We start from the raw sequence: 26,434 nt of genomic DNA, 5'->3' as shown, positions 1-26,434 counted from the left end.
TATCAAACCACTCTCTTTAACTTCAAAAATTATTTTCAAAATTACCAAACTACTCTATTTATCTTTAAGCTTCGAAAATTATTTTCTAAATTATCATACAACTCTCTTTTGCTTCAAAAATCATTTTCAAAATTACCAAACTATTCTCTTTACCTTCCAAATTCATTTTCAAAATTATCAAACTACTCTCTTTAGCTTCCAAAATCATTTTTAAAATTATCAAACTACTCTCTTTATCTTTTAGCTTCCAAAATCATTTTCTAAATTATCAAACTACTCTCTTTAGCTTCCAAAATCATTTTAAAAATTATCTAACTAGTCTCTTTAGCTTCCAAAATTATATTCAAAATTACCAAACTACTCTCTTTAGCTTCCAAAATCATTTTCAAAATTATCAAACTACTCTCTTTAGCTTCCAAAATTATTTTCAAAATTATCAAACTAATCTCTTTGGCTTCCAAAATCATTTTCTAAATTATCAAACTACTCTCTTTAGCTTCCAAAATCTTTTTCAAAATTACCAAAATACATTTTTTAGCTTCCAAAATCTTTTTCAAAATTACCAAACTACTCTCTTTAGCTTCCAAAATCTTTTTCTAAATTATCAAACTACTCACTTTAGCTTCCAATATCTTTTTCAAAATTACCAAACTACTCTCTTTAGCTTATAAAATCTTTTTCAAAATTACCAAACTACTCTCTTTATCTTTTAGCTTCCAAAATCATTTTCTAAATTATCAAACTACTCTCTTTAACTTTCGAAATCTTTTTCAAAATTACCAAACTACTCTCTTTAGCTTCCAAAGTCTTTTTCAAAATTACAAAACTACTCTCTTTATCTTTAGCTTCCAAAATCATTTTCAATATTATCAAACTTCAAACTATTCTCTTTGGCTTTCAAAATCATTTTCAAAATTACCAAACTATTCTGTTTCGCTTCAAAAATCATTTTCAAATTTACCAAACTACTCTCTATAGCTTTTAGCTTCCAAAATCATTTTCTAAATTATCAAACAACTCTCTTTTGCTTCAAAAATCATTTTCAAAATTACCAAAATACTCTCTTTAGCTTCCAAATTCATTTTCAAAATTATCAAACTACTCTCTTTCGCTTCCAAATTCATTTTCAAAATTGTCAAACTACTCTCTTTAGCTTCCAAAATCATTTTCCAAATTATCAAACTACTCTCTTTACCTTCCAAAATCATTTTCAAAATTATCAAACTATAATCTCTTTAGCTTCCAAAATCATGCTCAAAATTATCAAACTAATCTCTTTAGCTTCCAAAATCATTTTCTAAATTATCAAACTACTCTCTTTAGCTTCCAAAATCTTTTTCAAAATTACCAAACTACTCTCTTTATCTTTAGCTTCCAAAATTCTTTTCAAAATTATCAAACTACTCTCTTTAGCTTCCAAAATCATTTTCAAAATTATCAAACTACTCTCTTTAGCTTCCAAAATCATTTTCAAAATTACCAAATTACTCAATTTAGCTTCAAAAACCATTTTCAAAATTACCAAACTACTCTCGTTAGTATCAAAAACCATTTTCAAATTTATCAAACTACTCTCTTTTGTTTCAAAAACCATTTTCAAAATTACAAAACTACTCTCTTTACTTTCCAAATTCATTTTCAAAATTATCAAACCACTCTCTTTAACTTCAAAAATTATTTTCAAAATTACCAAACTACTCTCTTTAGCTTCCAAAATCATTTTCAAAATTATCAAACTATTCTCTTTAACTTCCGAAATCTTTTTCAAAAGTACCAAACTACTCTCTTTATCTTCCAAAGTCTTTTTCAAAATTACAAAACTACTCTCATTATCTTTAGCTTCCAAAATTATTTTCAAAATTATCAAACTACTCTCTTAGTTTCCAAAATCATTTTCAAAATTACCAAACTACTCTCTTTAGCTTCCAAAATCATTTTCAATATTTTCAAACTACTCTCTTTAGCTTCCAAAATCATTTTCAAAATTGTAAAACTACTCTCTTTAGCTTCAAAAACCATTTTCAAATTTACCAAACTACTCTCTTTAGCTTCAAAATTCATTTGAATTATTACCAAACAACTCTCTTTATCAAACTACTCTCTTTAGCTTCAAAATTCATTTGAATTATTACCAAACAACTCTCTTTATCAAACTACTCTCTTTAGCTTCAAAAATCATTTTCAAAATTATCAAACTACTCTCTTTATCTTTTAGCTTCCAAAAACATTTTCAAAATTATCAAACTACTCTCTTTAGCTTCCAAAATCATTTTCAAAATTACCAAACAACTCTCTTTTGCTTCCAAAATCATTTTCAAAGTTATCAAATTACTCTCTTTAGCTTCCAAAATTATTTTAAAAATTATTAAACTACTCTCTTTAGCTTCCAAAATCATTTTCAAATTTACCAAACTACTCTCTTTAGCTTCCAAAATCATTTTCAAAATTGTAAAACTACTCTCTTTAGCTTCCAAAATCATTTTCAAAATTATCAAACTACTCTCTTTAGCTTCCAAAAATATTTTCAAAATTATCAAACTACTCTCTTTAGCTTCCAAATTCATTTTCAAAATTATCAAACTAATCTCTTTAGCTTCAAAAATCATTTTCAAAATTATCAAACTAGTCTCTTTAGCTTCCAAAATCAATTTCAAAATTATCAAACTACTCTCTTTAGCTTCAAAAATCATTTTCATAATTACCAAACAACTCTCTTTAGCTTAAAAAATCATTTTCAAAATTAAGAAACTTCTCTCTTTAGCTTAAAAAATCTTTTAAATTATTACCAAACAACTATCTTTAGCTTAAAAAAACACTTTCAAAATTACCAAACTTCTCTCTTTAGCTTCAAAATTCATTTGAATTATTACCAAACAACTCTCTTTAGCTTAAAAAATCATTTTCAAAATTACCAAACTTCTCTCTTTAGCTTCAAAATTCATTTTCAAAATAATCAAACTACTCTCTTTAGCTTTAAAAATATCAAACTACTCTCTTTAGCTTCAAAAATCATTTTCAAAATTATCAAACTACTCTCTTTAGCTTCCAAAAACATTTTCAAAATTATCAAACTACTCCCTTTATCTTTTAGCTTCCAAAATCATTTTCAAAATTATCAAACTACTCTCTTTAGCTTCCAAAAACATTTTCAAAATTATCAAACTACTCTCTTTAGCTTCCAAAATCATTTTCAAAATTACCAAACTACTCTCTTTAGATTCCAAAATCATTTTCAATATTTTCAAACTACTCTCTTTAGCTTCCAAAATCATTTTCAAAATTATCAAACTACTATCTTTAGCTTCCAAAATCATTTTCAAAATTATCAAACTACTCTCTTTAGCTTCCAAAAACATTTTCAAAATTATCAAACTAATCTCTTTAGCTTCCAAAAACATTTTCAAAATTATCAAACTACTCTCTTTAGCTTCCAAAATCATTTTCAAAATTATCAAACTACTCTCTTTTGCTTCCAAAATCATTTTCTAAATTATCAAACTACTCTCTTTAGCTTCCAAAATCTTTTTCAAAATTACCAAACTACACTCATTAGCTTCCAAAATCTCTTTCAAAATTACCAAACTACTCTCTTTAGCATTTAGCTTCGGAACCACATGTCCGTTACGGGAAGGGCTATATGTGCACCATTTTGATAATTGAGGGGCAACATTTACACCACTCATAATTCAGGAGTGACATTGATAATTGGCATATTATAGAGGGGCATTTTTTACAATTTTCCCTTTTCAAAATTATCAAACTAATCTCTTTCGCTTCCAAAATCAATTTCAAAATTACCAAACTACTCTCTTTAGCTTCAAAAATCATTTTCATAATTACCAAACAACTCTCTTTAGCTTAAAAAATCATTTTCAAAATTACCAAACTTCTCTCTTTAGCTTAAAAAATCATTTGAATTATTACCAAACAACTCTCTTTAGCTTAAAAAATCATTCTCAAAATTACCAAACTTTTCTCTTTAGCTTCAAAATTCATTTGAATTATTACCAAACAACTCTCTTTAGCTTAAAAAATCATTTTCAAAATTACCAAACTTCTCTCTTTAGCTTCAAAATTCATTTTCAAAATAATCAAACTACTCTCTTTAGCTTTAAAAATATCAAACTACTCTCTTTAGCTTCAAAAATCATTTTCAAAATTATCAAACTACTCTCTTTAGCTTCCAAAAACATTTTCAAAATTATCAAACTACTCCCTTTATCTTTTAGCTTCCAAAATCATTTTCAAAATTATCAAACTACTCTCTTTAGCTTCCAAAAACATTTTCAAAATTATCAAACTACTCTCTTTAGCTTCCAAAATCATTTTCAAAATTACCAAACTACTCTCTTTAGATTCCAAAATCATTTTCAATATTTTCAAACTACTCTCTTTAGCTTCCAAAATCATTTTCAAAATTATCAAACTACTATCTTTAGCTTCCAAAATCATTTTCAAAATTATCAAACTACTCTCTTTAGCTTCCAAAAACATTTTCAAAATTATCAAACTAATCTCTTTAGCTTCCAAAAACATTTTCAAAATTATCAAACTACTCTCTTTAGCTTCCAAAATCATTTTCAAAATTATCAAACTACTCTCTTTAGCTTCCAAAATCATTTTCTAAATTATCAAACTACTCTCTTTAGCTTCCAAAATCTTTTTCAAAATTACCAAACTACACTCTTTAGCTTCCAAAATCTTTTTCAAAATTGCCAAACTACTCTCTTTAGCTTTTAGCTTCGGAACCACATGTCCGTTACGGGAAGGGCTATATGTGCACCATTTTGATAATTGAGGGGCAACATTTACACCACTCATAATTCAGGAGTGACATTGATAATTGGCATATTATAGAGGGGCATTTTTTACAATTTTCCCTTTTCAAAATTATCAAACTAATCTCTTTCGCTTCCAAAATCAATTTCAAAATTACCAAACTACTCTCTTTAGCTTCAAAATTCATTTGAATTATTACCAAACAACTCTCTTTATCAAACTACTCTCTTTAGCTTCAAAAATCATTTTCAAAATTATCAAACTACTCTCTTTAGCTTCCAAAATCATTTTCAAAATTATCAAACTACTCTCTTTATCTTTTAGCTTCCAAAAACATTTTCAAAATTATCAAACTACTCTCTTTAGCTTCCAAAATCATTTTCAAAATTACCAAACTACTCTCTTTAGCTTCAAAATTCATTTGAATTATTACCAAACAACTCTCTTTATCAAACTACTCTCTTTAGCTTCAAAAATCATTTTCAAAATTATCAAACTACTCTCTTTAGCTTCAAAAATCATTTTCAAAATTATCAAACTACTCTCTTTAGCTTCAAAATCGATTTTCAAAATTACCAAACTACTCTCTTTACTTTCCAAATTCATTTTCAAAATTATCAAACTCTAGTTCCCACAAAACCTTTTCTCGTATCCGTTTGAACTACTTGTGGTCTTTGGGTTACAATCTCCTGGGAATTCCAATAGCCGCAGGGGTTCTTTTTCCGTCCACCGGCTTCCGCTTACCTCCGTGGATCGCCGGAGCAGCCATGGCCGCCTCGTCGGTGAGTGTTGTCTGTAGCTCTCTTTCCTTGAAGAATTACAGGCCGCCAAAAAAACTGGATAGGATGGAGATGCTACCAGTAACAATCCAGTGATTGTACGTTCACACTTGTATAATATATATATTATAGTATTTGCCTTTGATTTGTGTCAAATCGGAATCCCAACACTATATGAAAAAACCAGCCATATATATATATATATATATATATATATATATATATATATATATATATATATATATATATTTTGGTTCCTGTTAGAACAGGTCTTCCCGTGCGGTCACTGAAGCATACACCATTAGGTAAGCATAAATGCACCATACAGTGTTCGAGAATACACCAGAATGAATGTCAAAAAAATGCACCACACAAAAAAATACACCACACATAATGATGTATTTTCGAACACTGTGTAGTGCATTTATGCATAACTAATGATATATGATCGCACGAAAAGACCTGTTGTCACAGGAACTAACCCTATATATATATATATATATATATATATATATATATATTTATATATATATATATATATATATATCTACTATACTAATAAGAGCCCAAGAGAGTTAGGCCTATAATGGGTAGAAAAAATGGCGGTCACATTTTTTAATCAAATGAATGGCTCAGATTTTAATTTTTCCTTGAGATTTCAAAATTTATACTTAATTATATGCTTTTCTTTCCTTAAATACCCACACACCGTTAACTTTTCCGTTAAAAATTATATTCTCTGTTAACTTACTCATTGATTTCAATAAGAAAGGTCTTAGGTTCAAATCTCATTCCAATCAAAGTTGGCATAAATAAGTTTCTCACTCTATTTTACTCTTATTAAATTAAATAAATTAGTATCTACAACAAAAAATGATACATATGCAATGCTTTAATTTAAAATTATGTGTCTACAATGTATTTATTTAAAAATTATTCATTATCAATAAATTAAATAAGAGAAATAATTTCATTAGTTATATTGTCTTTATTTTCTCCAATACTTATAAAATTCTTTACATTCAAATTCATCAATTGATATTCATTACATTGTCCATTACTTTCATGTTACACTATCTTGTAATTAAATATCAAGGTTGTAATTATTTTTTTTGGTAATGTTATATATTTATTTACCAAGTATTTTATTAATACCATGAAAAAAATAAAAATAAAATTCTTTGAAACCAATCATATAACCTAACAAATTGAAGGGGGAAACTACCTCGTAATATCTTTGGACTACATTATATTTAAAATGTTCAATTTTTTACTACTTTATCTTATCTTATTCCTTAAAGTATGAATTTCTTTATTCACAATAACTCTTTCAACAATAATGGTTAAACCAAATGAACCCCGAGCAGAACACCTAAATGACTGATATGTTTTTATGTTGATAATAATATGTAAATGTTAATTATATCATTATTTTACGTAACTACACTTAAAATTCATTATTAAAACTGTCAATATAAGGCAATAGAACATCATAACACACTTGATGCGTTGAAAAGATGCCGAGACTACAACAATGTTGCAATCAATTTGGCAAACCTAGAAAATGAAAAAATTTCAAAATAGCCCTGTTGATTTATTCATTTATACTGTATGTAAAATACTTATTGTGTATTCATTAAATATATTATAACTAATATAAATTTACAATTATAATGAATTTCCTATATTATCTTGCATTCATATACTTTAAGTTACATATTTAAATAAACAAATTCGACATTCAATTACCTATGTATGAACTTCTCCTATATAATCTTGCATTAATATACTTTCAAATATTTATTTAAATATAAATATTAGGCATTAACCATTCGCGCAATGCGCGTGTAAAACTAGGAAGTTAGACCTATAATGGATAGAAAAAATGTCCGTCAAATTATTAAATCAAATGAATGGTTCATATTGTTCAGATTTTAATTTTTCTCATGTAATTTATTCAAATCAATGTTCGGCTCCCCTTAGTTTTTCTACTTTTCCCACATTGGTGGGAAAAGTGGCATGGGAGCCTTGAGCCTCAAGGCTCCAATTTTGAAATTAAGCTTGCCCATCCGTTGATGGGTAAGCAGGGAGCCATCTAAATTGACTCTTGTTATTTAAGGAGTCGAAACGGTTATATAGTAAATATTTTTTTTTTAAAAAAATACAGGGGTGTTTCGGGGAAATCATTCTCCAAAACGCTAAGTGAAAATATTGTAAATTGTAGTGTTTGTATTTTTAGTAGTTTGGAATAAATTGTTGAATTGTTGAATAACCAACCGTTCAATTACATCATATTTACCAACCGTTCAATCTTTGGGTTACATTATCTTTGGGTTGAACTAAATGAACACTGAGCAAAACACCTAAAGGACTGGTACCGTTGATTCATTCATTGATCTTGTATGTGCATTCATTAAAAAAATTTAGTGACAATTATAATGAATCTCCTATATTATCTTGTATTCATATATTATGAGTTACATATTTAAATAAACAAATTCAACATTAAATTACTTATGTATGAACTTTTCATATATAATCTTGCTTGATATACTTTCAAATAAACATTGGGCATTAACTCATTCGCGCAATGCGCGTGTAAAACTAGTATATATATATATATATAATTTTATGAATATTTGAATTATTGATGTATGTAAAAAAAAAAATGATCTGCTACCAAAATTTAATAATTAATTTTCAATCAAAATCCTTAGTAAACTCCATTAGTTAAGTTGATCCATACTTAGCTTGATAATCACAAATTTCAGTAACTCTTTATTGATTTTTTGATTAGTAATTTATTTTCTTGTGATCATTTGAGTGTTGCAGATGAGAGAAGCATATAATTTGTATTGCACTAACAGTAGGATAATACATGAGTACAAGTATAAGATATCTACACCTATACAATAGGGAACTAGCTAGTTGAGGCATAACCAACTAGAACCACTCAAAGCTTAATATCTCTAACACACCCCCTCAAGCACAAGTGGGAAGGAAAACAACGTTGAACTTGTCCCTAAGAATTCCAAAACGAGGTGCTGGTAGCGGCTTTGTGAAAATATCAGCTAACTAACTGATCTTTTGTAGACACAAAATTAATCTGAAAGTCCCGGACAAAGTGATAGCCAATCTTCACATGCTTAGTCTGCTCATAACCAATGAACTAAATATAGATAGAGTAATAACACAAGAACGTACTGAGTCATCACTTATAACTCAAGGACCAAACTCGTCATTTTCCCTTTTCTAAAGGATAGACATCAATTTGAATTTCATCATTTTGTCTCCCATTAGATTATTATTTTGAAAACAAAAACGCTTCTTCAACGTCCTTGGAGAGTTTTAATTAGTTAGCGAGGGAGTAAAGGACGACGGGAGCTGATGAGGTAGTTGAGGAACCTCAAAAATTGTCGGATGTACATCATTGATCGCCGGTAACCCCAATAAATCAAGTCACCGGCGGAGTGCACTATGCAAGCCATGTAGAGAACAGGACAAACGGCGGTTGGCAGCAAAATCGACGACATAGATTAATGCGGGGGACTTCGCTGTCGTGTTTGTATGACGCAAGATACGATGTAAACTTTCATGTCGGCAAAGGTGACGTTAACGTTCCTCCATTCACAAAACCTTGTCATCAACAAATTACATAAACGGCGGAGATGATGATCAGACCTTACGTTTTCCATTAATCCTAATTAGGGCAGGGGACGTATGGATAATGAGTGCAGTGGCTTAGAACTTAGAAGCTATAAGCTAGTTTAGTGTGTGTATATATACAATGTGAGACATTATATATTTATATTATATTATTGATCATGATCTTAGTTAAAAACAACCATTATATGTGTATGTATTGTCTTTTAATTATATAGTGATTAAGGAAGCTTCTTACACTATGTCCGATAAGGTTCCTTCTAAAACCCCAAACAAAAACTAACAAACTTTTTACCCGGATATATATAAATACTAAAAGATTATAACAATTAAGTACCATTTTAATTTGTAGATTAATGCGGATATGAGGTAGCTAGTTTAAAAAGTTTATAAGGAGAAGCCAATAAAATTTAATTTGCATGATGCAATGGAAAATGTTGGAATAATATATAATTAATATTACTTTAAAAAAGTTTAATTTTTATTAATTATTATGCTTAACTACTTGTAATTAAATTAAAGGGTCAATCAATTTTTGAGTAATACATGAATACAAAACTATAACATTATAATTGTCATAAATTACGTTATATTAAATAATATAATACACCATTTATATATGCATTATTATATATTTATATCTATTTCATTCAAGAAAACAGAGAAAGAAAAGAAGACAACCATATATCATCTCAATTTTTTTTCATAAAAGTTATGTAATTTCTTAATATTTTTGTTGATGGGATATTTCTTCGACACTACAAGAAAATAGTAAAATACTAACATATTAAATGCTTATGAACTTCAATATTTTACTCGTGAAAATCTTTTGGTAAATTAAATATCTACATATTTCAATAATTTATCTATACATTTTTCTTTGATAAATTTGATTTTTCTTGCGGTGCGATAATTTTTAAGTAGTATATATCAATTTTAATTTATAAGGGAATCTCGAATATATAGCATGATATGTAGAAGTTACATATGCATGTTAATAAATTAAAGCATATAAAAAAATCTATCTTGTAGGTCAAGTGAGCTTAAAATATTTGGTAGTTGTTTGTGTTTCATAGTGTTCGGAAGTTTATTGTTGTTTTAAACATGGTATATATTGCATAATGCACCCATCCACATACACGTGGAGGTGCATCCATGAAGTCTAAACACATATATACAACACAAATTAACCCTCCAAAGCTATCAATGTCATTGCCCATCGTAAAATCAGACCACCTGGAGGACTTTGGTTCCATTAAAAAAAAGTCTCATGCATGCAATGTATCACTGCTGGAATTCTCGCCATTTCCGACCAACATTTCCGTTCAATATAATGTTGGTCGGTAATTTATTAAAAATCTCAACTTTCCATCGTTAAAGATGATTGGACGAAAAATTGATCAGAACTTCCGTCCAACGCAATAATGTTGGACTGAAATTCCGTCCAACATCGATTGTTGGAAGTAAATTCTATCCAACCTATAATATTGGTCGGTAAATTTGAATGGACTAACAGGTAAAGTGTGAAAATGTTAGGTATTTTAATTTCTGTCCAACAAAATGTTGGACTGAAAATTAAAATTAAAATATTTCGATACAAAAAATAACCTAAGGAGCGGGAAGTTAAAATATTTGGCATCTCCTCTACTTTTCCACAGCAGCAAACAGAGCAACCCTCTCCATCAAAATTCAAAATCCCTCCACCTTCTCCATCGTCACTAACCGCCGTCGCTCTTCGCCTTTCGTCGTTGCCCTCGCCCGTCGCTCATCGCCGTTGCCGCACCGTTCCCACTCAGCTCCTCATGCCGCACCTCAAATCGATCGCTGCAACATCTTCCCGCCAGCAGAAGTGCACGCCGGTTGTTTCGTCGATGAATTTTTTTATCGGTCTTAACCGCCGCAGCTACTTCGTACGTCGCCGCCGTCTCTAATATAGGTTAGTTCTATTTCTCTAAATCCTTAACCCTAATCCCTGAATTCTTAATTCCATTTATCCCTAAATCCTAATTTTATTAAGCCCTAAATTCCTAAATATATATCATATGAATTATAATAAGTTGTTGTAATGTATTGTACTCATTATTGCAATGTTTGAGCTCATTAATCCTGTGATTGGCTGATTAGTTTGTCTCTGCATCTCCATGTATTATAAATTTATATTGTGGCACTTAAAGTTTGGACGTACAGGTTAATACACCAATGATTAACCTTAAGATTGCCATGTTTTTTTCTATTCAACTTAATTTATCTTTCTGTCACTTGTATTTGTATAACAAGCAGCTATTTGAATCTTCTGGCAAGTTGCAACTTCTTGATAAGATGTTGGTGAAGCTTAAAGAGCAATTGCTATGTAGGTGAATGAACAAGCCAGTGATGAGGTATTGGAAGTTGAACGAAATGAAGTAATCAAATCTTTTGTTTGTGGATTTAGATATTTTCTGAATTCTTTTGTTTGTATTTTGGACAGGCTGCATCAGGGTCTTGGGGGATTTCTGTGAGTTTCATCTTATTTTAAACAAAAAATATGAACATGAATTAGAGAATGTTTTAATTTATAAATAAAAATTAATTTTGCGTCTAATGTTCAATCTGCTGATTCCCTTAACTGTAATTGTGGCATGGATCATTGGAATAAAGATGGATGTTGCTTTCAACACCATGGAGAGCACTCTTACTTTGTCTATAATTATCACAGTCTTTACTTTACAGGTAATTTATAGATTGAAAATTGTTTATAACGGAAATTGCCGCAAGGCAATACTACAAGCATACTAATGAATGATCTAAAATGAAGTTAGTTGTTGTTTATTCTATTATACTGTTTCTGCTAAATATGATAGTTGGACATTTTATAATATCTTTGATTCATTGCTAATTGTGAAAGAGGATCATGTTACAACGTGAAAGGATAGTAAATTAATGATATGAAAGTAGTGATTTGATTATATATATTAGACCAACATATATCAAGCTTGACAACTACTGTGATCTTTAATTATAAATGTGATTGCCCTATCTTCTCAGGTACTCATGCTATCACTTGTGCTTTGTTTGCTTTCCTAAGGCCAGGGGATAAGGTGAGGGTTTCTTTTTATTAATCCTTTTCTTATCAATTTTATTTGCATCAAAATTACCTTAACATTGCTATTCTCATCAATCGTATGTTCCTGCACTTTTTGTAGTTTGAAAGTAATTTATAAACTGATCTATTGCTCTTTTGCCAATAATGCCAGTGACTCTTTATCTAAAGTGAATAGCTATAACTTGTTATGGCAATGGTAAAACAGACATTCAAATCAACTGCTATGTTTTCATAGCTGCAATGGTTTCTCTCTATCTTCTTACACATATATAAGAGAAAATGAATTATTGCAGGCATTTCTGATAATGAGATGCACCACTTGAATCTCAACATTAAAGAATCTGTTTCTTCTAAAAGACTGACAAGGCTACCTTCCACCACAAAGAATGGTGCAAAATTCAGGTATATTTTTTACTGTGTTCTCCTCCTGAAACTTCATTATTTTTTAATGTTCCCAATTTTCTTATGTTTTTGCTTTTACCTGACAGTAGGACTGAAGTATTCTCAATAGCTAGCTTTATTAGTAACTTTTACCTTGTTTGTTTGTTCTCAGCTTGTTGTCGGGACATGAACAGAAAATGTGGAAACAATGAACGATGTGGTTTCTCTATGCAGTTCTTGAGTCACCATGCACTGATCAAAGTCATTGAAATAGAAAGCTGTGGATGCTGCATTGATCAAAGCCATTGAAGCAGTGCTGAATTTGAAGGCTTATTTGGGTGTAGTGAGGATAATTAAGTAGTATATATTTTTGATTTTTTTTGGCTTATGGTAATAGTTCGTTGTTGGAAGTACTATAGACATGACCATAAATTTTGTTGTACATAATTTTGATGTTTAAATATATTTTCAATTTGAAATTTAGTGTGTCCATTAATTTGTTCAAGACATATAATTTATTAACAACATGTATAAATAAATTTATGGTAATATAAAAATAATAAAAAAATTTCATATGATTTAGGATTTTCCTACCAACAGTTGGAAGGAAAATAACAAAATATAATATGCGAGTTTTCCGTCCAATGTTGCGTCGGAATTTTCGACCAACACACGTAGTTGGACGGAATTTCTGACCAATGCACGTAGTTGGACGGAAATTCCCACGTTTTAAGAATGGTGGGTTATTCTCCGGAATTTCCGTCCAATTTTTGTTCGTTGGACGCTATTTCCGACCAAAAATCATAATTGGACGGAATTTGCGACAAAGGTTTTTCCGAACGTTCCTTTTGGTCGGTATGTTGGACGGAAACCACGTTTCCGACCAATATATCGCGTTTTCCGAACGCGAGATTTCCAGTAGTGTATGAGTTTTTTTTCTTCTTCTTCTTCGTATATATATTTAAACGATTAAAGGTGTGATAGTATTAGTTGTTAAGTTGATTACAAATTGTATTGAGTACAAGATGATTCATGTATGTATTTAGTGCGGCAAGCACAATATGTTGTTTGAACATGATAACTTGTAAACTATTTATATATCATTAACAAATGTAATTATATTGTTTAATTAATTTGTTGTATGAGTTGTGAGTTTTTCATATGTAATAACAGTGACCATCTAATAGTTGTATTGAATAAAGTTTAACTCATTTTGTTCGGGTATTTAATTGACTTAACCTCCAACCGGTGACTATGCCAAGTGATCAACCTCACACCGGTACCAAGCCTCGTTAATTGAGTTGGACATTTATGTCTGTAATATTATTTTTTTTTAAACATTAGTAGATTATAGCTTATAATTAAGGTCATGTATTGTGGAATTATATTAATGTAATTTGACTCTAATAAATTAAAGCTACGATCGAATTACAAACATATATTAATGTCATATATATGTATCGTGGAAGTGTACGTATTCATTTGACTCTAATAAATTAAAGCTACGAATTACAAATTGGATGAATGAGTGATACTATAATACGTCTATAGACAAAATTGATCAATCAGTATTGTGTGGACCACGATCTACACAAGTTGCATTAATCATATTTTATATACTACAAAATAATGTATAGTTAGTACACCAAAAAATGTATTTTTAATATATTAAAAATGTACTTTGTATTCATGAAAAGTACATTATTTGAATACTAAATGTATATTATTTTATATAATATACATTCAGTACACAAATAATATATTTTTAATACATTAAAAATATACTTTCTTTTATGATCCATACAACACTATGTGAATCATGGTCCATATAATAATTTGCCAAAATTGATGAGTTGGGCCCAAGCAATTGTCCTTTAGACTAAACAAATCAAAATTAGATTGGTTGTGGTCTTTGGGTTACAATCTCCCACAAAACCTTTTCTCGAGTTAATAACCAAAATGGTCCCGCGACTATGTCGTAATTATCAATTTGGTCCTCGACTATTATTCTTACATAATTTAGTCCTCAACTATGTAAAATTTATCCAATTTAGTCCTTAGTCAAATTTTCTGTTTATTGAATGTTAAAATTGAGGGCAAAATTGTCATTCTACAAACTTTTTTCCTTCTCGCTACTAAACAATGCCAACCATGCGCAACACTAGTTCAGACTCACCACTACACCCGAGTGATATCTCCAAATACAGTATATATATAATTTTATTTTGTTCTTTTTTCTAAAAACGAAAATAGAAGCCCCACAACCCCAATGATATTTACTTGTTGAGGGTTCCGCAACACCCCACAGGCGGCGATCATCGACGCCCTCAATGGAATTCGGCGACGTAAACGAGGATGAAGAGGACGAGGAAGAAGAAGAATCTCCGGAGTCGACGAGGATGAAGTGCATGTCGTAAGAGGAGTATTGCGCTCGCGACGCTGGAACCTGCCGGGAGTGCTACGAGGAGGCTAGCGAGACAGAGGAGGAGCTCAAGAGGGAGATCGAAGACCTCAAGACCAAAGTCAACTTTCTCAGATTCTGGGCCCTGCCCGATCATCCCCTTCACCTCTCCTTTCCGCACCACCCTCAATCTTCCACTCCTTGTTTCTCCAACGTCGTTTTGGTCGCCTCCAACGACCAATCCGCCAAGAACGACCTACATTCCGTTCCCGTACCGGCCCATCGCGCTGTTCTGGCGAGTCGGTCCCCAGTATTCAGAGCAATGCTTGAAAATGAGATGGAAGAAAGCTTGAGCGGCACAATTAAAATTAGTGATGTATCATATGATGCTCTTCGAGCCTTTGTGAATTATTTGTACACTGCCGAAGCATGCCTAGATGAGAACATCTGAACATGGCTTTTGACCTTCTATTTTGGCTGAAAAGTACCAAGTAAAACATCTCAAGACCTTATGTGAGAAGTTTATAATATCGAAGCTGAACTAGGAGAACTCACTTGTAAACTTTGCTTTTGCTCACCAGCACAATACAAAGAACTTGTTCGATGCAGCGTTGGCATTGATCATGGACAACATGGACAAGCTGAGCAAGCGAGAAGAATACAAAGAACTGGTGGAGAAGGATCCCAGGCTTGTTGTAGAATTATATGAAGCTTATCTTTCCAAACAGGCCAATACTGCAGTCCGTAAAGATCCCACCGCAAAGGCATGAAGAATAGCCAACTCTGATATATTTTTTCATACATTCATTCAATGATGAAAGTCTCAAGGAACCAGTTGATGCAAATGGTTTGTCATGTGCAATTAATCCATCTTTTTCGTGTTTATTCCAAAAAATAAAAAATAAAAACAAATCGAGCGCCGATGGAGCGACCATGACTGACCAGAGTAACCACCCCCATGACGGAGAAGATTCCGACGAGGTCAACTCCTTCACAATGCTCCTCCCAAGAGAAGAAGGAAACATTGAATCGGTTCCTCTTCAACATCAACGCTACAATCTGCAATCAATCCACTCCTCCATATCCATCAGGCAACTCCCTTCTCAGGGCCTTACCTTCCAGCTCTGGCTCGCGGCCGCCACTCTCGTTAATCTCCTCGATGGCCGATTTCACCCTCATCCTAGCCTTTCTGCCTTGCTCGCGGTTCGAGGCGCTGGAAAGCGCCTCCGTATACTGGAGCTCGGTTCCGGCATTGGCGTGGTGGGAATAGCCGCGGCGGCGACACTAGGGGCTAGCGTTACCGTTACGGACCTCCCTCACGTCCTTCCCAATATTCAACTCAACGTTGACCTCAACTCCGAAGTTCTGGAAAACCATTGCCCTCAATTTTAACGTTCTGGTTGCATAGTTGGCGTTGTTTAATAGGGAGGAGGAAGAAAGCACCAAGAATGACAATTTTGCCCTCAATTTTAACGTTCAATAAACAAAAAATTTAACTAAGGATCAAATTGGATAAATTTTACATAGTTAAGGACTAAATCGTGTAAGAATGATAGTCGAGGACCAAATTGGTAATTACGGCATAGTCGAGGGACCATTTTGGTTATTAACTCCCTTTTCTCGTATCCGTTTGAACTACTTGTGGTCTTTGGGTTACAATCTCCTGGGAATTCCAATAGCCGCAGGGGTTCTTTTTCCGTCTACCGGCTTCTGCTTACCTCCGTGGATCGCCGGAGCAGCCATGGCTGCCTCGTCGGTGAGTGTTGTCTGTAGCTCTCTTTCCTTGAAGAATGACAGGCCGCCAAAAAAACTGGATAGGACGGAGATGCTACCAGTAACAATCCAGTGATTGTACGATCACACTTGTAAAATATTCAATTAATTTTATGAATATTTGAATTATTGATGTATGTGAAAAAAAAAAAAAATCCGCTACCAAAAATCCGCTAAATTGTGTGCTTTTAGTATTGAAATTGTGAATATTTAGAATATAAATTGTGTTTTTAAGTTTTGAGAACTTGTGAATACAATACATGGTTATCACAAATTGTGAATTTTTAAAAGGTAAATTGTGAACATATAATCAAGAAAGTCAAATTTTAACACATCAAATCACTATCATCATATTAAGTTCAAATTTGAATTTAAAATTGTTTAACCCCAACGGACAATTTCAAACTTCAAGTCTTCAACTATAAATAAAGATGAAGACTTGAAGAAGAAAAAAAAAATAATAATAATAATAAGAAACATACAACAAGAGCTGATATTCGAAAATTAAGAGAGAAAGACCAATACAAAGAAATTCTTCAAAGTTTCATCTAGAAAAGAGACTTAACAATTTCAAAAGATTTATAAGTTCTATCTAGAAAAGAGACTTAGCAATTTCAAAAGATTTATTCTTCTAAAAGTTTCTAAGAGTTGGAGAGGAGAAAAAATTTAAATTTTTTTTTCTTGTAAAACATTTTCCCTATTGAGTGTAGGTAGAAGGTAGAGTAGCAAATGAGTGTATAACATATGTTAATTCGGGTATTGTATCTCGGTGATTGAAATAATGAATTGTTCATTCTATACAATTTATGCCTACATCAAAGCTCGAACCTTAGACCTCCCACCTCAGGAGCAATCAGATATTAATAGATCACAAGCTACTTGGTACTTTGTGGCTTTGTGCCACCAGATCAATGTCATTGGGATGTTGGGTGCATATATTCATGCACAATTAATTCACAATTTGGTTGGTGAAAGGTTGACCGTACCTCAGGTTGTGTGTAGTTTGTACCTTGAAAAATGAAAAGTTTGACGTAATTAAAATAATTGTCGTGCAATGGAACTGGAAGGACAGATAGATGAGAAACGTGGACTCGATGATTCAGATGAGATGAAAGTTAGTTGCATGTTACTAGACTACGTGCTACCATGTTTAGGGGCATATCATATTCGATCCCTGCACTGCACATACCGGCTTATAAATTGCACGACTGAATTGAATTAGGATGCATAACCACAAACTAGTTAATTAGCCATGGCAGTCGCTGCCGCTGCTGTTAAGAAGAAATCCAGGCTGCTAATTTCCAAGAAACCAAAACCCCAACAACAAGAATTCATCAGCCCTAGTAGTAGTGTTTTCCTCCTCCTGCTCCGTCGTCTCCCTTCCGCCGCAATTCTCATCCTCATTCTCATCTTCCTATGGTCTTCATCTACCACCATTATTTCTGGCAACTTACTTCACGTCTGCGTTTCCGCCCGAAAGCTCCACAACGTCTACTGCATCTCAGCCGGCACTCAACCCAATATCGCCCTTCAACTCCCTGCACCTGTCAATAATGGAACAGATAATGATGAGAAAAATAATAATCCTGCAGTGGCTGGGAATCAAGTTCTCACTTTCAGAAGTGGGAATAATGAGAAGTTGGAGGAGGGTGCTTATAGGATTATTGAGGAGCTGATAGCAGAGCAGCGATCGTGGTCCAGTGAATCAACCTCAACCTGCAGTGATCGCGGGGGAGTTTATGTGTATGAATTGCCTGCAAAGTTCAACAAAGATTTGGTATCCCAGTGCGGTGACATGATGCCCTGGGAAAATCTCTGTAAGTATTTCAACAACGGAGCCATGGGAGAGCCCATAGAGAAGCTTGGCAGAGGGTGGTACCAGACTCATCAGTATTCACTGGAGTTCATTTTCCATTCTCTACTCCTCAACCATCCTTGCAGAGTCTACAATCAGAACGAAGCAAAGCTGTTTTACGTGCCCTTCTATGGCGGCCTCGACATCCTGCGCTGGCATTTCAAGAATAATGTCTCTCACGCTCTCAAAGACTCTCTGGGGTTGGAGCTGGTGAGATGGCTGGAATCGCAGCCCGCCTGGTTCAAGAAATCAGGGAAAGATCACGTGTTCGTTCTGGGAAAAATTTCCTGGGATTTCAGACGAAAAGATGGATATAATTGGGGAAGCAGATTTTTGGAGCTTGATGAAATGCAGAATCCGATGAAGCTCTTGATCGAACGGCAACCCTGGCATTTAAACGACATCGGAGTCCCACACCCCACCTACTTCCATCCACAATCCGACGAGGATATCATTTCATGGCAGCACAAAACCATCACCTCTAACCGGAGAAGCCTGGTGAGCTTTGCCGGAGCCGCCAGGCCAGGTTCCCCGGGAAACATAAGATCAATCCTAATCAAACAATGCACCATAAACCATGAAAAGTGCAGGTTCTTGGATTGCGCGCGGGGCTCCGGCGGATGTGATCACCCGGAATCCATCATTAACCTCTTCATGGAATCTGAATTCTGCCTGCAACCTCCGGGCGACAGCCCCACCCGAAAATCAGTCTTCGACTCTCTCGTCGCAGGTTGTATCCCTGTCCTGTTTGATCCCTTTACAGCATACTATCAGTATCCATGGCATCTGCCCCAAGACCACAAAAAATACTCAGTGCTCATCGATCAAGCAGATGTTAGAGACATGAAGGTGAATGTGGTGGAAAGATTAGCAGAAATTGGTGTCAAGGAAAGGGAAAACATGAGGAGATATATAGTTTATGAACTATTACCTGGATTGGTGTATAGAGATCCTAATTCTAAGCTCCACAAATTTAAGGATGCATTTTCCATAACAATGAACAACCTATTTGAGAGAGTGAATAGATTGGATGGATAGCTACATGCTACCCTTTTTGTATTAATTTTAGCAAAATATATATATTAAATGTAGGACTATATATTATATTTTTTTTTAAACAAATTTTATTTTGTGGACAAGATATATTCAACACATTCAATTTATAGATGATGGCCGGTTTTCAATTGATCTTGATAATTAAGGAGAAGTGCACATTCATATATTATGTTACTCTATCTGATCTCATTTTAGTTGAGATGTTTATAAGTTAAACAATATGACAATGCAAAATGAATGTTTTAAGTTGTGTCTTAAAATTAACTGATCGACAAAATTAATTGAACTATTTTTAAATATAAAATAAGTTATTATATGTGAAAAGGTTTATATAATATTTTGAATTAGAAAATAATGTTGAATGCGTTAAATTTTATATAGTGGGATTAAAATTCAATCCATTCTACTCCTAAGGTAAATACTTTGGTCATTAAAGTTAATTTTTGTTCACATTTATACATACTAAAATTACTGATTTTGAATGTGATATATACGTCATTGATGACCAAATTCAATAGCATTCACGGTGAATTGTCTCTAGAAGAACGAACCAGAATGTAACAGAACTAATGAATCCGTTCTCATCCGTGTAAATTTCGGCGCAAAAAAAGTCAAAACCCAGTTCGCGTTTATATAACAAACACGTTGTCTCTCCGTCGTCCTTATAAAGATTCGTGCTTTAATTTGTTTGTCGACCCATCGAACCCACTTCATCTTCCTCAATTTCTTTGAATCTAATCTGCCCCAACAAAGCTCGCCCCTCCTGTATCTTTGAGATCCGATCAAACCATGGCCGCAGAATCCAGCAACCCTCAGTCAGTCTACGACTTCACTGTTAAGGTTTGCCCCCTTTTTAAGCTCTTTTTTTCCTTTCTGTTTGAGTATTTGCTTTACCGCATCTGTGAATCTCGAGTGCTGTGCTTCTATTGGTTCGTATGGACTTGGGGTATTATGTTTTGGCTCTTTAATGGAATTGGACTTGTAAAAGATTTTTCTTTTTTCAAATTTCTTACCGTTCTTTGATTATAAAGGTCGAATCTGGCTAAAGTTGAGAACTTTAATATATCATAGATAATATGCTCATCTGTGTGAGTGTATATATAGGCTTAATAGTTAATCTTTCGTGTTAAAAAGCCTATTATAACAATTTTAACCAATTCTTGTCAATATTCGCCACAGGTCTAGCTTTCCAGCTAGTAGCAAGAAAAGGGAAACTGAGGGGGAGTTGAGACTTGTGAAATTTTATTCTTAGATTTTAATTAAAAGGAATTTGTTTGATTTATAGAGATTTATGATTAGTAGGCTTCTACTTTTGCTTACAAGGAAGCAAATTGTTGCTATTAAGCTTTGAGGAGAGCATTGAAATGCAGCATTTCATCTCCATTTGAATTTTTTTTAATGTTCTTTACCTCTGTACAGTTCAAGTGGTTGGTTGACATGGTTCAATTGTGACAGAAAGTTCAAAAAAGTACCTTGCTTTCTTTTTCTCTTTTTTTTTTTTGCCTTCGGGATAGTTGTAATATTTTTGTTTGTTTTAGACTTTTGGTGATAACTGTGTAGTTCTTTGTCTGTTTTATGTTTTGTGGATGAAATGAGGAAAGTGCATCTGTCACTTGTGCTTTAAAGGTTTGACGCTTGGAGTAATTAAAGTGTTGTCCCTGAATGGCCTCCGATCCTTCCATAATGCGAGTGGCTGCATTTTTTTATGTTACAGGATCCTAAAGGAAATGATGTTAACCTTAGTGATTACAAGGGCAAGGTCACACTGATTGTCAATGTTGCATCAGAATGGTATGCTGAGAGTAAATTAAGAATTTTGTTCCTCCTTCATAGGGTGGAATGTATGTGAGAGCTTGTAGTTAAAACGCATTTGCATTAATATATATATATTGCCTCTGATGCAGTGGGCTGACAAACTCAAATTACACCGAGTTGAACCAGTTATATCAGAAGTACAAGGATAAAGGTTTGACTTAAATTCTTTTTGAGGTTTCCATGGCCAAAGATCTAGGAAAACTAATGGTCTTATATGGGAACTTTTCTTTATGCAATGTCACGATTCTTGAACAGGTTTGGAGATTCTTGCATTTCCATGCAACCAGTTTGGCTCACAAGAGCCTGGCACCAATGAAGATATCATGCAGAGGGCTTGTACTCGCTTCAAGGCTGAATTTCCCATTTTTGAAAAGGTAATAAGTTTGTCTTTCTTTTTTTAGTTTCACGAGGCATTTCTGTAAATTCAAAACCATTATATCTTATGCATGGTGGATTTAGGTTGACGTAAATGGATCCAATGCTGCTCCAATATACAAGTTCTTGAAGGCTAGCAAAGGTGGACTCTTTGGCGATAGTATCAAGTGGAATTTCTCCAAGTTCCTCGTTGACAAAGATGGAAAGGTTGTCGATCGCTATGCTCCCACCACATCTCCGTTAAGCATAGAGGTAAAGCCATGTTCGTTCACTAATACCCATCAATTATTTCGTCTAAAATTTGCTAAAACGGATCTCGCTTCTCTGTGTTGCTGCAGAAGGACATAAAGAAACTGCTGGGGATATCTTAAGCGTTCCTGCCGCGATCCTATGCTACTATTATTAACATCATGAATAAACTGCATTTGTGAATTAATGCAGATTTGAAGCTGTGTACTTTTGTTATCAATAAGCAAACATAGGCTGTCTGAAATCTAGTAATGTCGTTCTGTGTGTTGATGTAACAAAGCAATGTTGTATGAAGCTATCTGGGAAAACAAGAAACTCTTTTTTGTGCTTATTGTCTATTTAAAAATAGATTTACAATGCTCTTTTGAAATTACTCAAGCTTTTGTTGTAAATTCAAAGGCCTCATATTTGATGCACTCTAATGAATTATATATCATGCCAACCTAACCAGCTTGGTTGGCGTGAGTGACCGTGCATTCTCATTCTTTAATGGCATGTTTGGTTCATGGAATAGGTCAGGAATGTAATAACATTCTTTGGAATAGACCTATTCCATCGTTTGGTTGGATCATTTTGTCATGGGAATAATATTCTTAGGAATGAGCTATTACCTTCGCAAGGTGAATAGTCATTCCTAGGGAGGCCTTGGTATTAGCTATTCTCATACCCTTGGAAATAGTTTTATATCACAAACACCAAAAATAACCTTTGCACATTATATAATATTTAAATTTATTTAATAATTATAATGTATTATATAAATGTATATATTTAATTAATTATAATTTTTATCTATCAACCTATCAATAAATATATATTTAAATAAATTATTTTTTTTGTGTATATATATATATATATATATATATATATATATATATATATATATATATATATATATAATTACCTGTATAAGACTTCTTAATTATTGAGTCTTGGCTCCTAAATTAAGTAGCCTACCCATCTGCATGCCTAGCGGATAGGCATTGCAAGCTTGCTTAGCGGATAAGCATTGCAATTGAAATTATGGAGCCTTGAAAGGAGTCTTAAGACTTCATTCCTCACTTCTCCAACCGATGTGGGATAAGTGGGAAAATAAATATAAATATAAATATGTATTGGTATAATAATAATAATAATAATAATAATAATAATAATAATAATAATAATTATTATTATTATTATTATTATTATTATTATTGTTATTCTCTCTCTCACACATACATGCATATACATGTATATAAATATAAATATAAATAAATAAATATATATATATATATATATATATATTTAAGATCATATGAGAACATCTGCTTAGGTGAGAACGTGAGAATAAATCGTGTGCATCCATCTAATATTTTAATGGTCTAGATTAGATTAAGTGTGTGCAAACGCGCACTAAATGTGTGCAAACGCGACTAAATGTGTTTGCACACATTTAATGCGCGTTCGCACACACTTAATCTAATATATACCATTAAAAAATATTAGATGGATGCACATGATGTGTTCTCATGTTCTCACCTAAGCACATATTCTCACTAGAACCCTACCATATATATATATATATATATATATATATATATATATATATATATATATATATATATATATATATATATATATATATATATATATAACATTCAGTATATCATAACCACATTCAGTATATCATAACCATATTCATCATTATTATTATTATTATTATTTTGTATAAGGGTATTTATGTCTTTAAAACATATTTCATTTCTATTCCTTTAACCAACCAAACACTGGAATACAATTACTAAAGTCTATTCCTTCAGCCAACCAAACAATAGAATACAATTCCTATTCTATTCCTTACCTATTTCATTCCCTATTGAATAACATTCATATTCCCTCCAAATTCATTACGTGAACCAAACGTGCTGTAAGAGAGGTTGGGAGTGCATTCTCATTCCTTGAGAGGTTGGGAGTTCGAACCCCCTCTCGTTGTCTCTCAATTAGGCCGGGCTGGTGTAAATGAAAATGAGTATGAGTAATTAAGTATGATGCATATTTATAGGTGTCTCCTCAGGACTTGATAAAAAGAAAAAAAAAATCATGCCAACCTATTTTTGAGCTAACTAGAGTTTCGTTGCCAAGGACTTTGTGGTCTAATGGCGTTGTGGGGTCGAACTCCAATGGAAGCGATATTGGCTCTTTGTGTTTTTTTTAGTTGAAAAAAATAATTATGAACAGATATTATGTTAGTACATTACAATAGAGTTAGTATTCCAAAAAAAAAAATTAAAAAACTAGAATTTATAAATACAAAACAGCTTAATTTACTCATCTACCATCTTGTCGAGTTGGGTGTCCAGGCCCAAGGGCAAAGGAGGTAATAATGTAATATTTTGTTAGAAAGGCATGTTTGGTGCCTCCAAAATCCAAGTCGTTTTTATAACACAGACAACAGTTGGGTGTTCACGACATTTCTGAGCTCCAACGCAATTGAAAATTGAGATGGCAAGCGATTTGACCAAACTTTCTGAATCTGTCTACGACTTCATCGTTAAGGTTAGCAGCTGCCAATGTTTGTCTCTATTTAGGTTTTCCTAGCCTAGTACTGAAATCAAACTTTCCTATTACTGTTCATAATTATGTTGTGTTCTTTGTCCGCCTTGAATATAATTTGATTGGTTCAAGAATGTGTTTTTACAGGGAAAAATTCTTACTGACGATATCATTAGAAACTGGACCATTTTTATTGCTTGCTACAACAAACAATTGAACTGGGGAAGTGTAATCATATAATCATTAATCAAGAAATGTCTTTCTTTTAACTTAAGACAGCAACAAAATGAAGAATTATAGATTTTGGTTGCATATATTTACCCTTGTTTGTTTTGACAGTCTGATGGATGTTCTGCAGCTACAGAATAAGTGTTTTTAGTTTCATCATGTCTTTGACTACTTAGCTTAGGGAGGGAAATAATGCAGCAGGTGATGGATGGGTAGTGTTATTTTGCAGGATGCGAAAGGCAACGATGTAGATCTCAACATCTATAAGGGAAAAGTCCTCCTAATTGTCAATGTTGCTTCCAAGTGGTATGTGTGTATGTATATATGTATGTCTATTCAACATACAAGGCACCAAAGAATTTGTTTGTTCTGTTCTGATCTGATATGGCTCTCTTCCTTTTTTCATATGTACCCCAAAATCCCATTTCTTCACTTGCTTCCCTGATATTTTTCAGTGGGATGACGAACTCAAACTACACTGAGCTCAATCAATTGTACGAGAAGTACAGACACCAAGGTTTGCATTTCATGTTTGTTTTCATTTAATGACGTTTAGTATCAAGATCACCGGTGATCTTTGAGTTTGCATTTCATTTCTTTCCTGTGGCTTTGAGGCCGAGGGTGATGAACTCAGTAAGTGCAAGTTGATTGCAGGCCTGGAAATACTAGCATTTCCCTGCAATCAGTTTGGAGAGGAGGAACCAGGAAGCAATGATCAGATATTAGATTTTGTTTGCACTCGTTTCAAGTCAGAGTTCCCCGTCTTTGGCAAGGTAAAACAAAATAACAAACAAGCTTGATTGCGGGCGGTGTTGGTGATGCAAACAAAATAACAAGCCTGATTTTTTAGCGCAGATTGAAGTGAATGGTGAAAATGCTTCTCCCCTTTATAAGTATATGAAATTAGGGAAGTGGGGAATATTTGGAGATGACATTCAGTGGAACTTTGCAAAGTTTCTGGTTGATCAGAGAGGGCAGCCTGTCGATCGCTATTATCCCACAACATCACCCCTTACCATTGAGGTAAAGTAAAGTTGAAACCTTTTTCTTCTTTAATTTGTATACATACCATACACCCTCCCTGGTTATTACTGACTGAACAAACATGATGATATTATTGCAGAGAGATGTACAGAAACTACTAGGAAAAAAGGAATAGTGTGATCTATGTGCTACTCACTCACTTTCATGGAAATCTTAGTATTCATTCTCCATCAGATTGGTGGTATAAATGCTCTAATCTATACAACACTAGCAGTGCATCAAAATCACAAATCAAATGTTCTTCTGGATTGGATTTGCAAAATCTTCTTGGTTTCTTTGTGTATTGTGACAGGCAAGTGATGTTTTAATGTACCGGTGCACAATTTTACATATGAAGTTATGAAGTATGTATGCCTCTTCTACTACTACTTGACTTGATGATGCCAAAGTATAAAAAAATGAGTCAAGACTGTTTACCT

At 32.9% G+C, this 26,434-nt stretch overlaps 4 protein-coding genes, 1 long non-coding RNA gene and 1 pseudogene across 6 annotated transcripts; all 6 read left to right on the top strand.

Annotated features, from left to right (window-relative positions):
• Positions 1-10,890: 10,890 nt before the first annotated feature.
• On the top strand, positions 10,891-13,171 carry LOC109152864. The gene is made up of 7 exons (XR_002049426.1): positions 10,891-11,157; positions 11,502-11,599; positions 11,689-11,715; positions 11,859-11,930; positions 12,246-12,298; positions 12,597-12,705; positions 12,857-13,171. It is a non-coding gene; the product is annotated as an uncharacterized LOC109152864 (long non-coding RNA).
• Positions 13,172-14,053: 882 nt separating this feature from the next.
• On the top strand, positions 14,054-15,948 carry LOC109152704 (annotated as a pseudogene).
• A 70-nt stretch (positions 15,949-16,018) lies between these two features.
• On the top strand, positions 16,019-16,477 carry LOC109152703 (protein-lysine methyltransferase METTL21B-like). Its single transcript, XM_019300356.1, has one exon. The coding sequence runs from the start codon at positions 16,019-16,021 to the stop codon at positions 16,475-16,477; it is 459 nt and encodes a 152-aa protein (XP_019155901.1).
• Positions 16,478-18,110: 1,633 nt separating this feature from the next.
• On the top strand, positions 18,111-19,751 carry LOC109152702 (xyloglucan-specific galacturonosyltransferase 1). Its single transcript, XM_019300355.1, has one exon. It carries the CDS (start codon positions 18,111-18,113, stop codon positions 19,749-19,751), a length of 1,641 nt encoding a protein of 546 aa, XP_019155900.1.
• Positions 19,752-20,340: 589 nt separating this feature from the next.
• LOC109153060 (probable phospholipid hydroperoxide glutathione peroxidase) lies at positions 20,341-22,623 on the top strand. Its single transcript, XM_019300810.1, has 6 exons — positions 20,341-20,609; positions 21,484-21,560; positions 21,674-21,735; positions 21,840-21,958; positions 22,044-22,211; positions 22,298-22,623. Exons 1-6 carry the CDS (start codon positions 20,559-20,561, stop codon positions 22,328-22,330), a joined length of 510 nt encoding a protein of 169 aa, XP_019156355.1. The 5' UTR covers positions 20,341-20,558; the 3' UTR covers positions 22,331-22,623.
• Positions 22,624-24,540: 1,917 nt separating this feature from the next.
• LOC109153059 (probable glutathione peroxidase 8) lies at positions 24,541-26,406 on the top strand. Of its 2 annotated transcripts, none has more exons than XM_019300808.1 (6): positions 24,541-24,746; positions 25,201-25,277; positions 25,427-25,488; positions 25,626-25,744; positions 25,827-25,994; positions 26,095-26,406. In XM_019300808.1, exons 1-6 carry the CDS (start codon positions 24,693-24,695, stop codon positions 26,128-26,130), a joined length of 516 nt encoding a protein of 171 aa, XP_019156353.1. In that variant the 5' UTR covers positions 24,541-24,692; the 3' UTR covers positions 26,131-26,406. The 2 variants fall into 2 exon arrangements, with proteins under 2 accessions (XP_019156353.1, XP_019156354.1); XM_019300809.1 differs by having other exon boundaries at positions 24,643-24,746; positions 24,891-25,277.
• Positions 26,407-26,434: the final 28 nt, after the last annotated feature.

The sequence above is a fragment of the Ipomoea nil genome, unplaced genomic scaffold (assembly GCF_001879475.1).
Source record: "Ipomoea nil cultivar Tokyo-kokei standard unplaced genomic scaffold, Asagao_1.1 scaffold2480, whole genome shotgun sequence".
Taxonomy (NCBI): Eukaryota; Viridiplantae; Streptophyta; class Magnoliopsida; order Solanales; family Convolvulaceae; genus Ipomoea; species Ipomoea nil.
This window is presented reverse-complemented; position numbering and strand designations above follow the sequence as displayed.

Bases quoted from the DNA above. Each gene is read 5' to 3' on its own strand.
- LOC109153059 (XM_019300808.1), top strand. From the start codon at position 24,693: ATGGCAAGCGATTTGACCAAACTTTCTGAATCTGTCTACGACTTCATC. The intron at 25,278-25,426 runs GTATGTGTGTAT...GATATTTTTCAG, and splicing joins GTCAATGTTGCTTCCAAGTG to TGGGATGACGAACTCAAACT. The intron at 25,489-25,625 runs GTTTGCATTTCA...AGTTGATTGCAG, and splicing joins CGAGAAGTACAGACACCAAG to GCCTGGAAATACTAGCATTT.
- LOC109152703 (XM_019300356.1), top strand. From the start codon at position 16,019: ATGACTGACCAGAGTAACCACCCCCATGACGGAGAAGATTCCGACGAG.
- LOC109153060 (XM_019300810.1), top strand. From the start codon at position 20,559: ATGGCCGCAGAATCCAGCAACCCTCAGTCAGTCTACGACTTCACTGTT. The intron at 20,610-21,483 runs GTTTGCCCCCTT...TTTATGTTACAG, and splicing joins TCTACGACTTCACTGTTAAG to GATCCTAAAGGAAATGATGT. The intron at 21,736-21,839 runs GTTTGACTTAAA...ATTCTTGAACAG, and splicing joins TCAGAAGTACAAGGATAAAG to GTTTGGAGATTCTTGCATTT.
- LOC109152702 (XM_019300355.1), top strand. From the start codon at position 18,111: ATGGCAGTCGCTGCCGCTGCTGTTAAGAAGAAATCCAGGCTGCTAATT.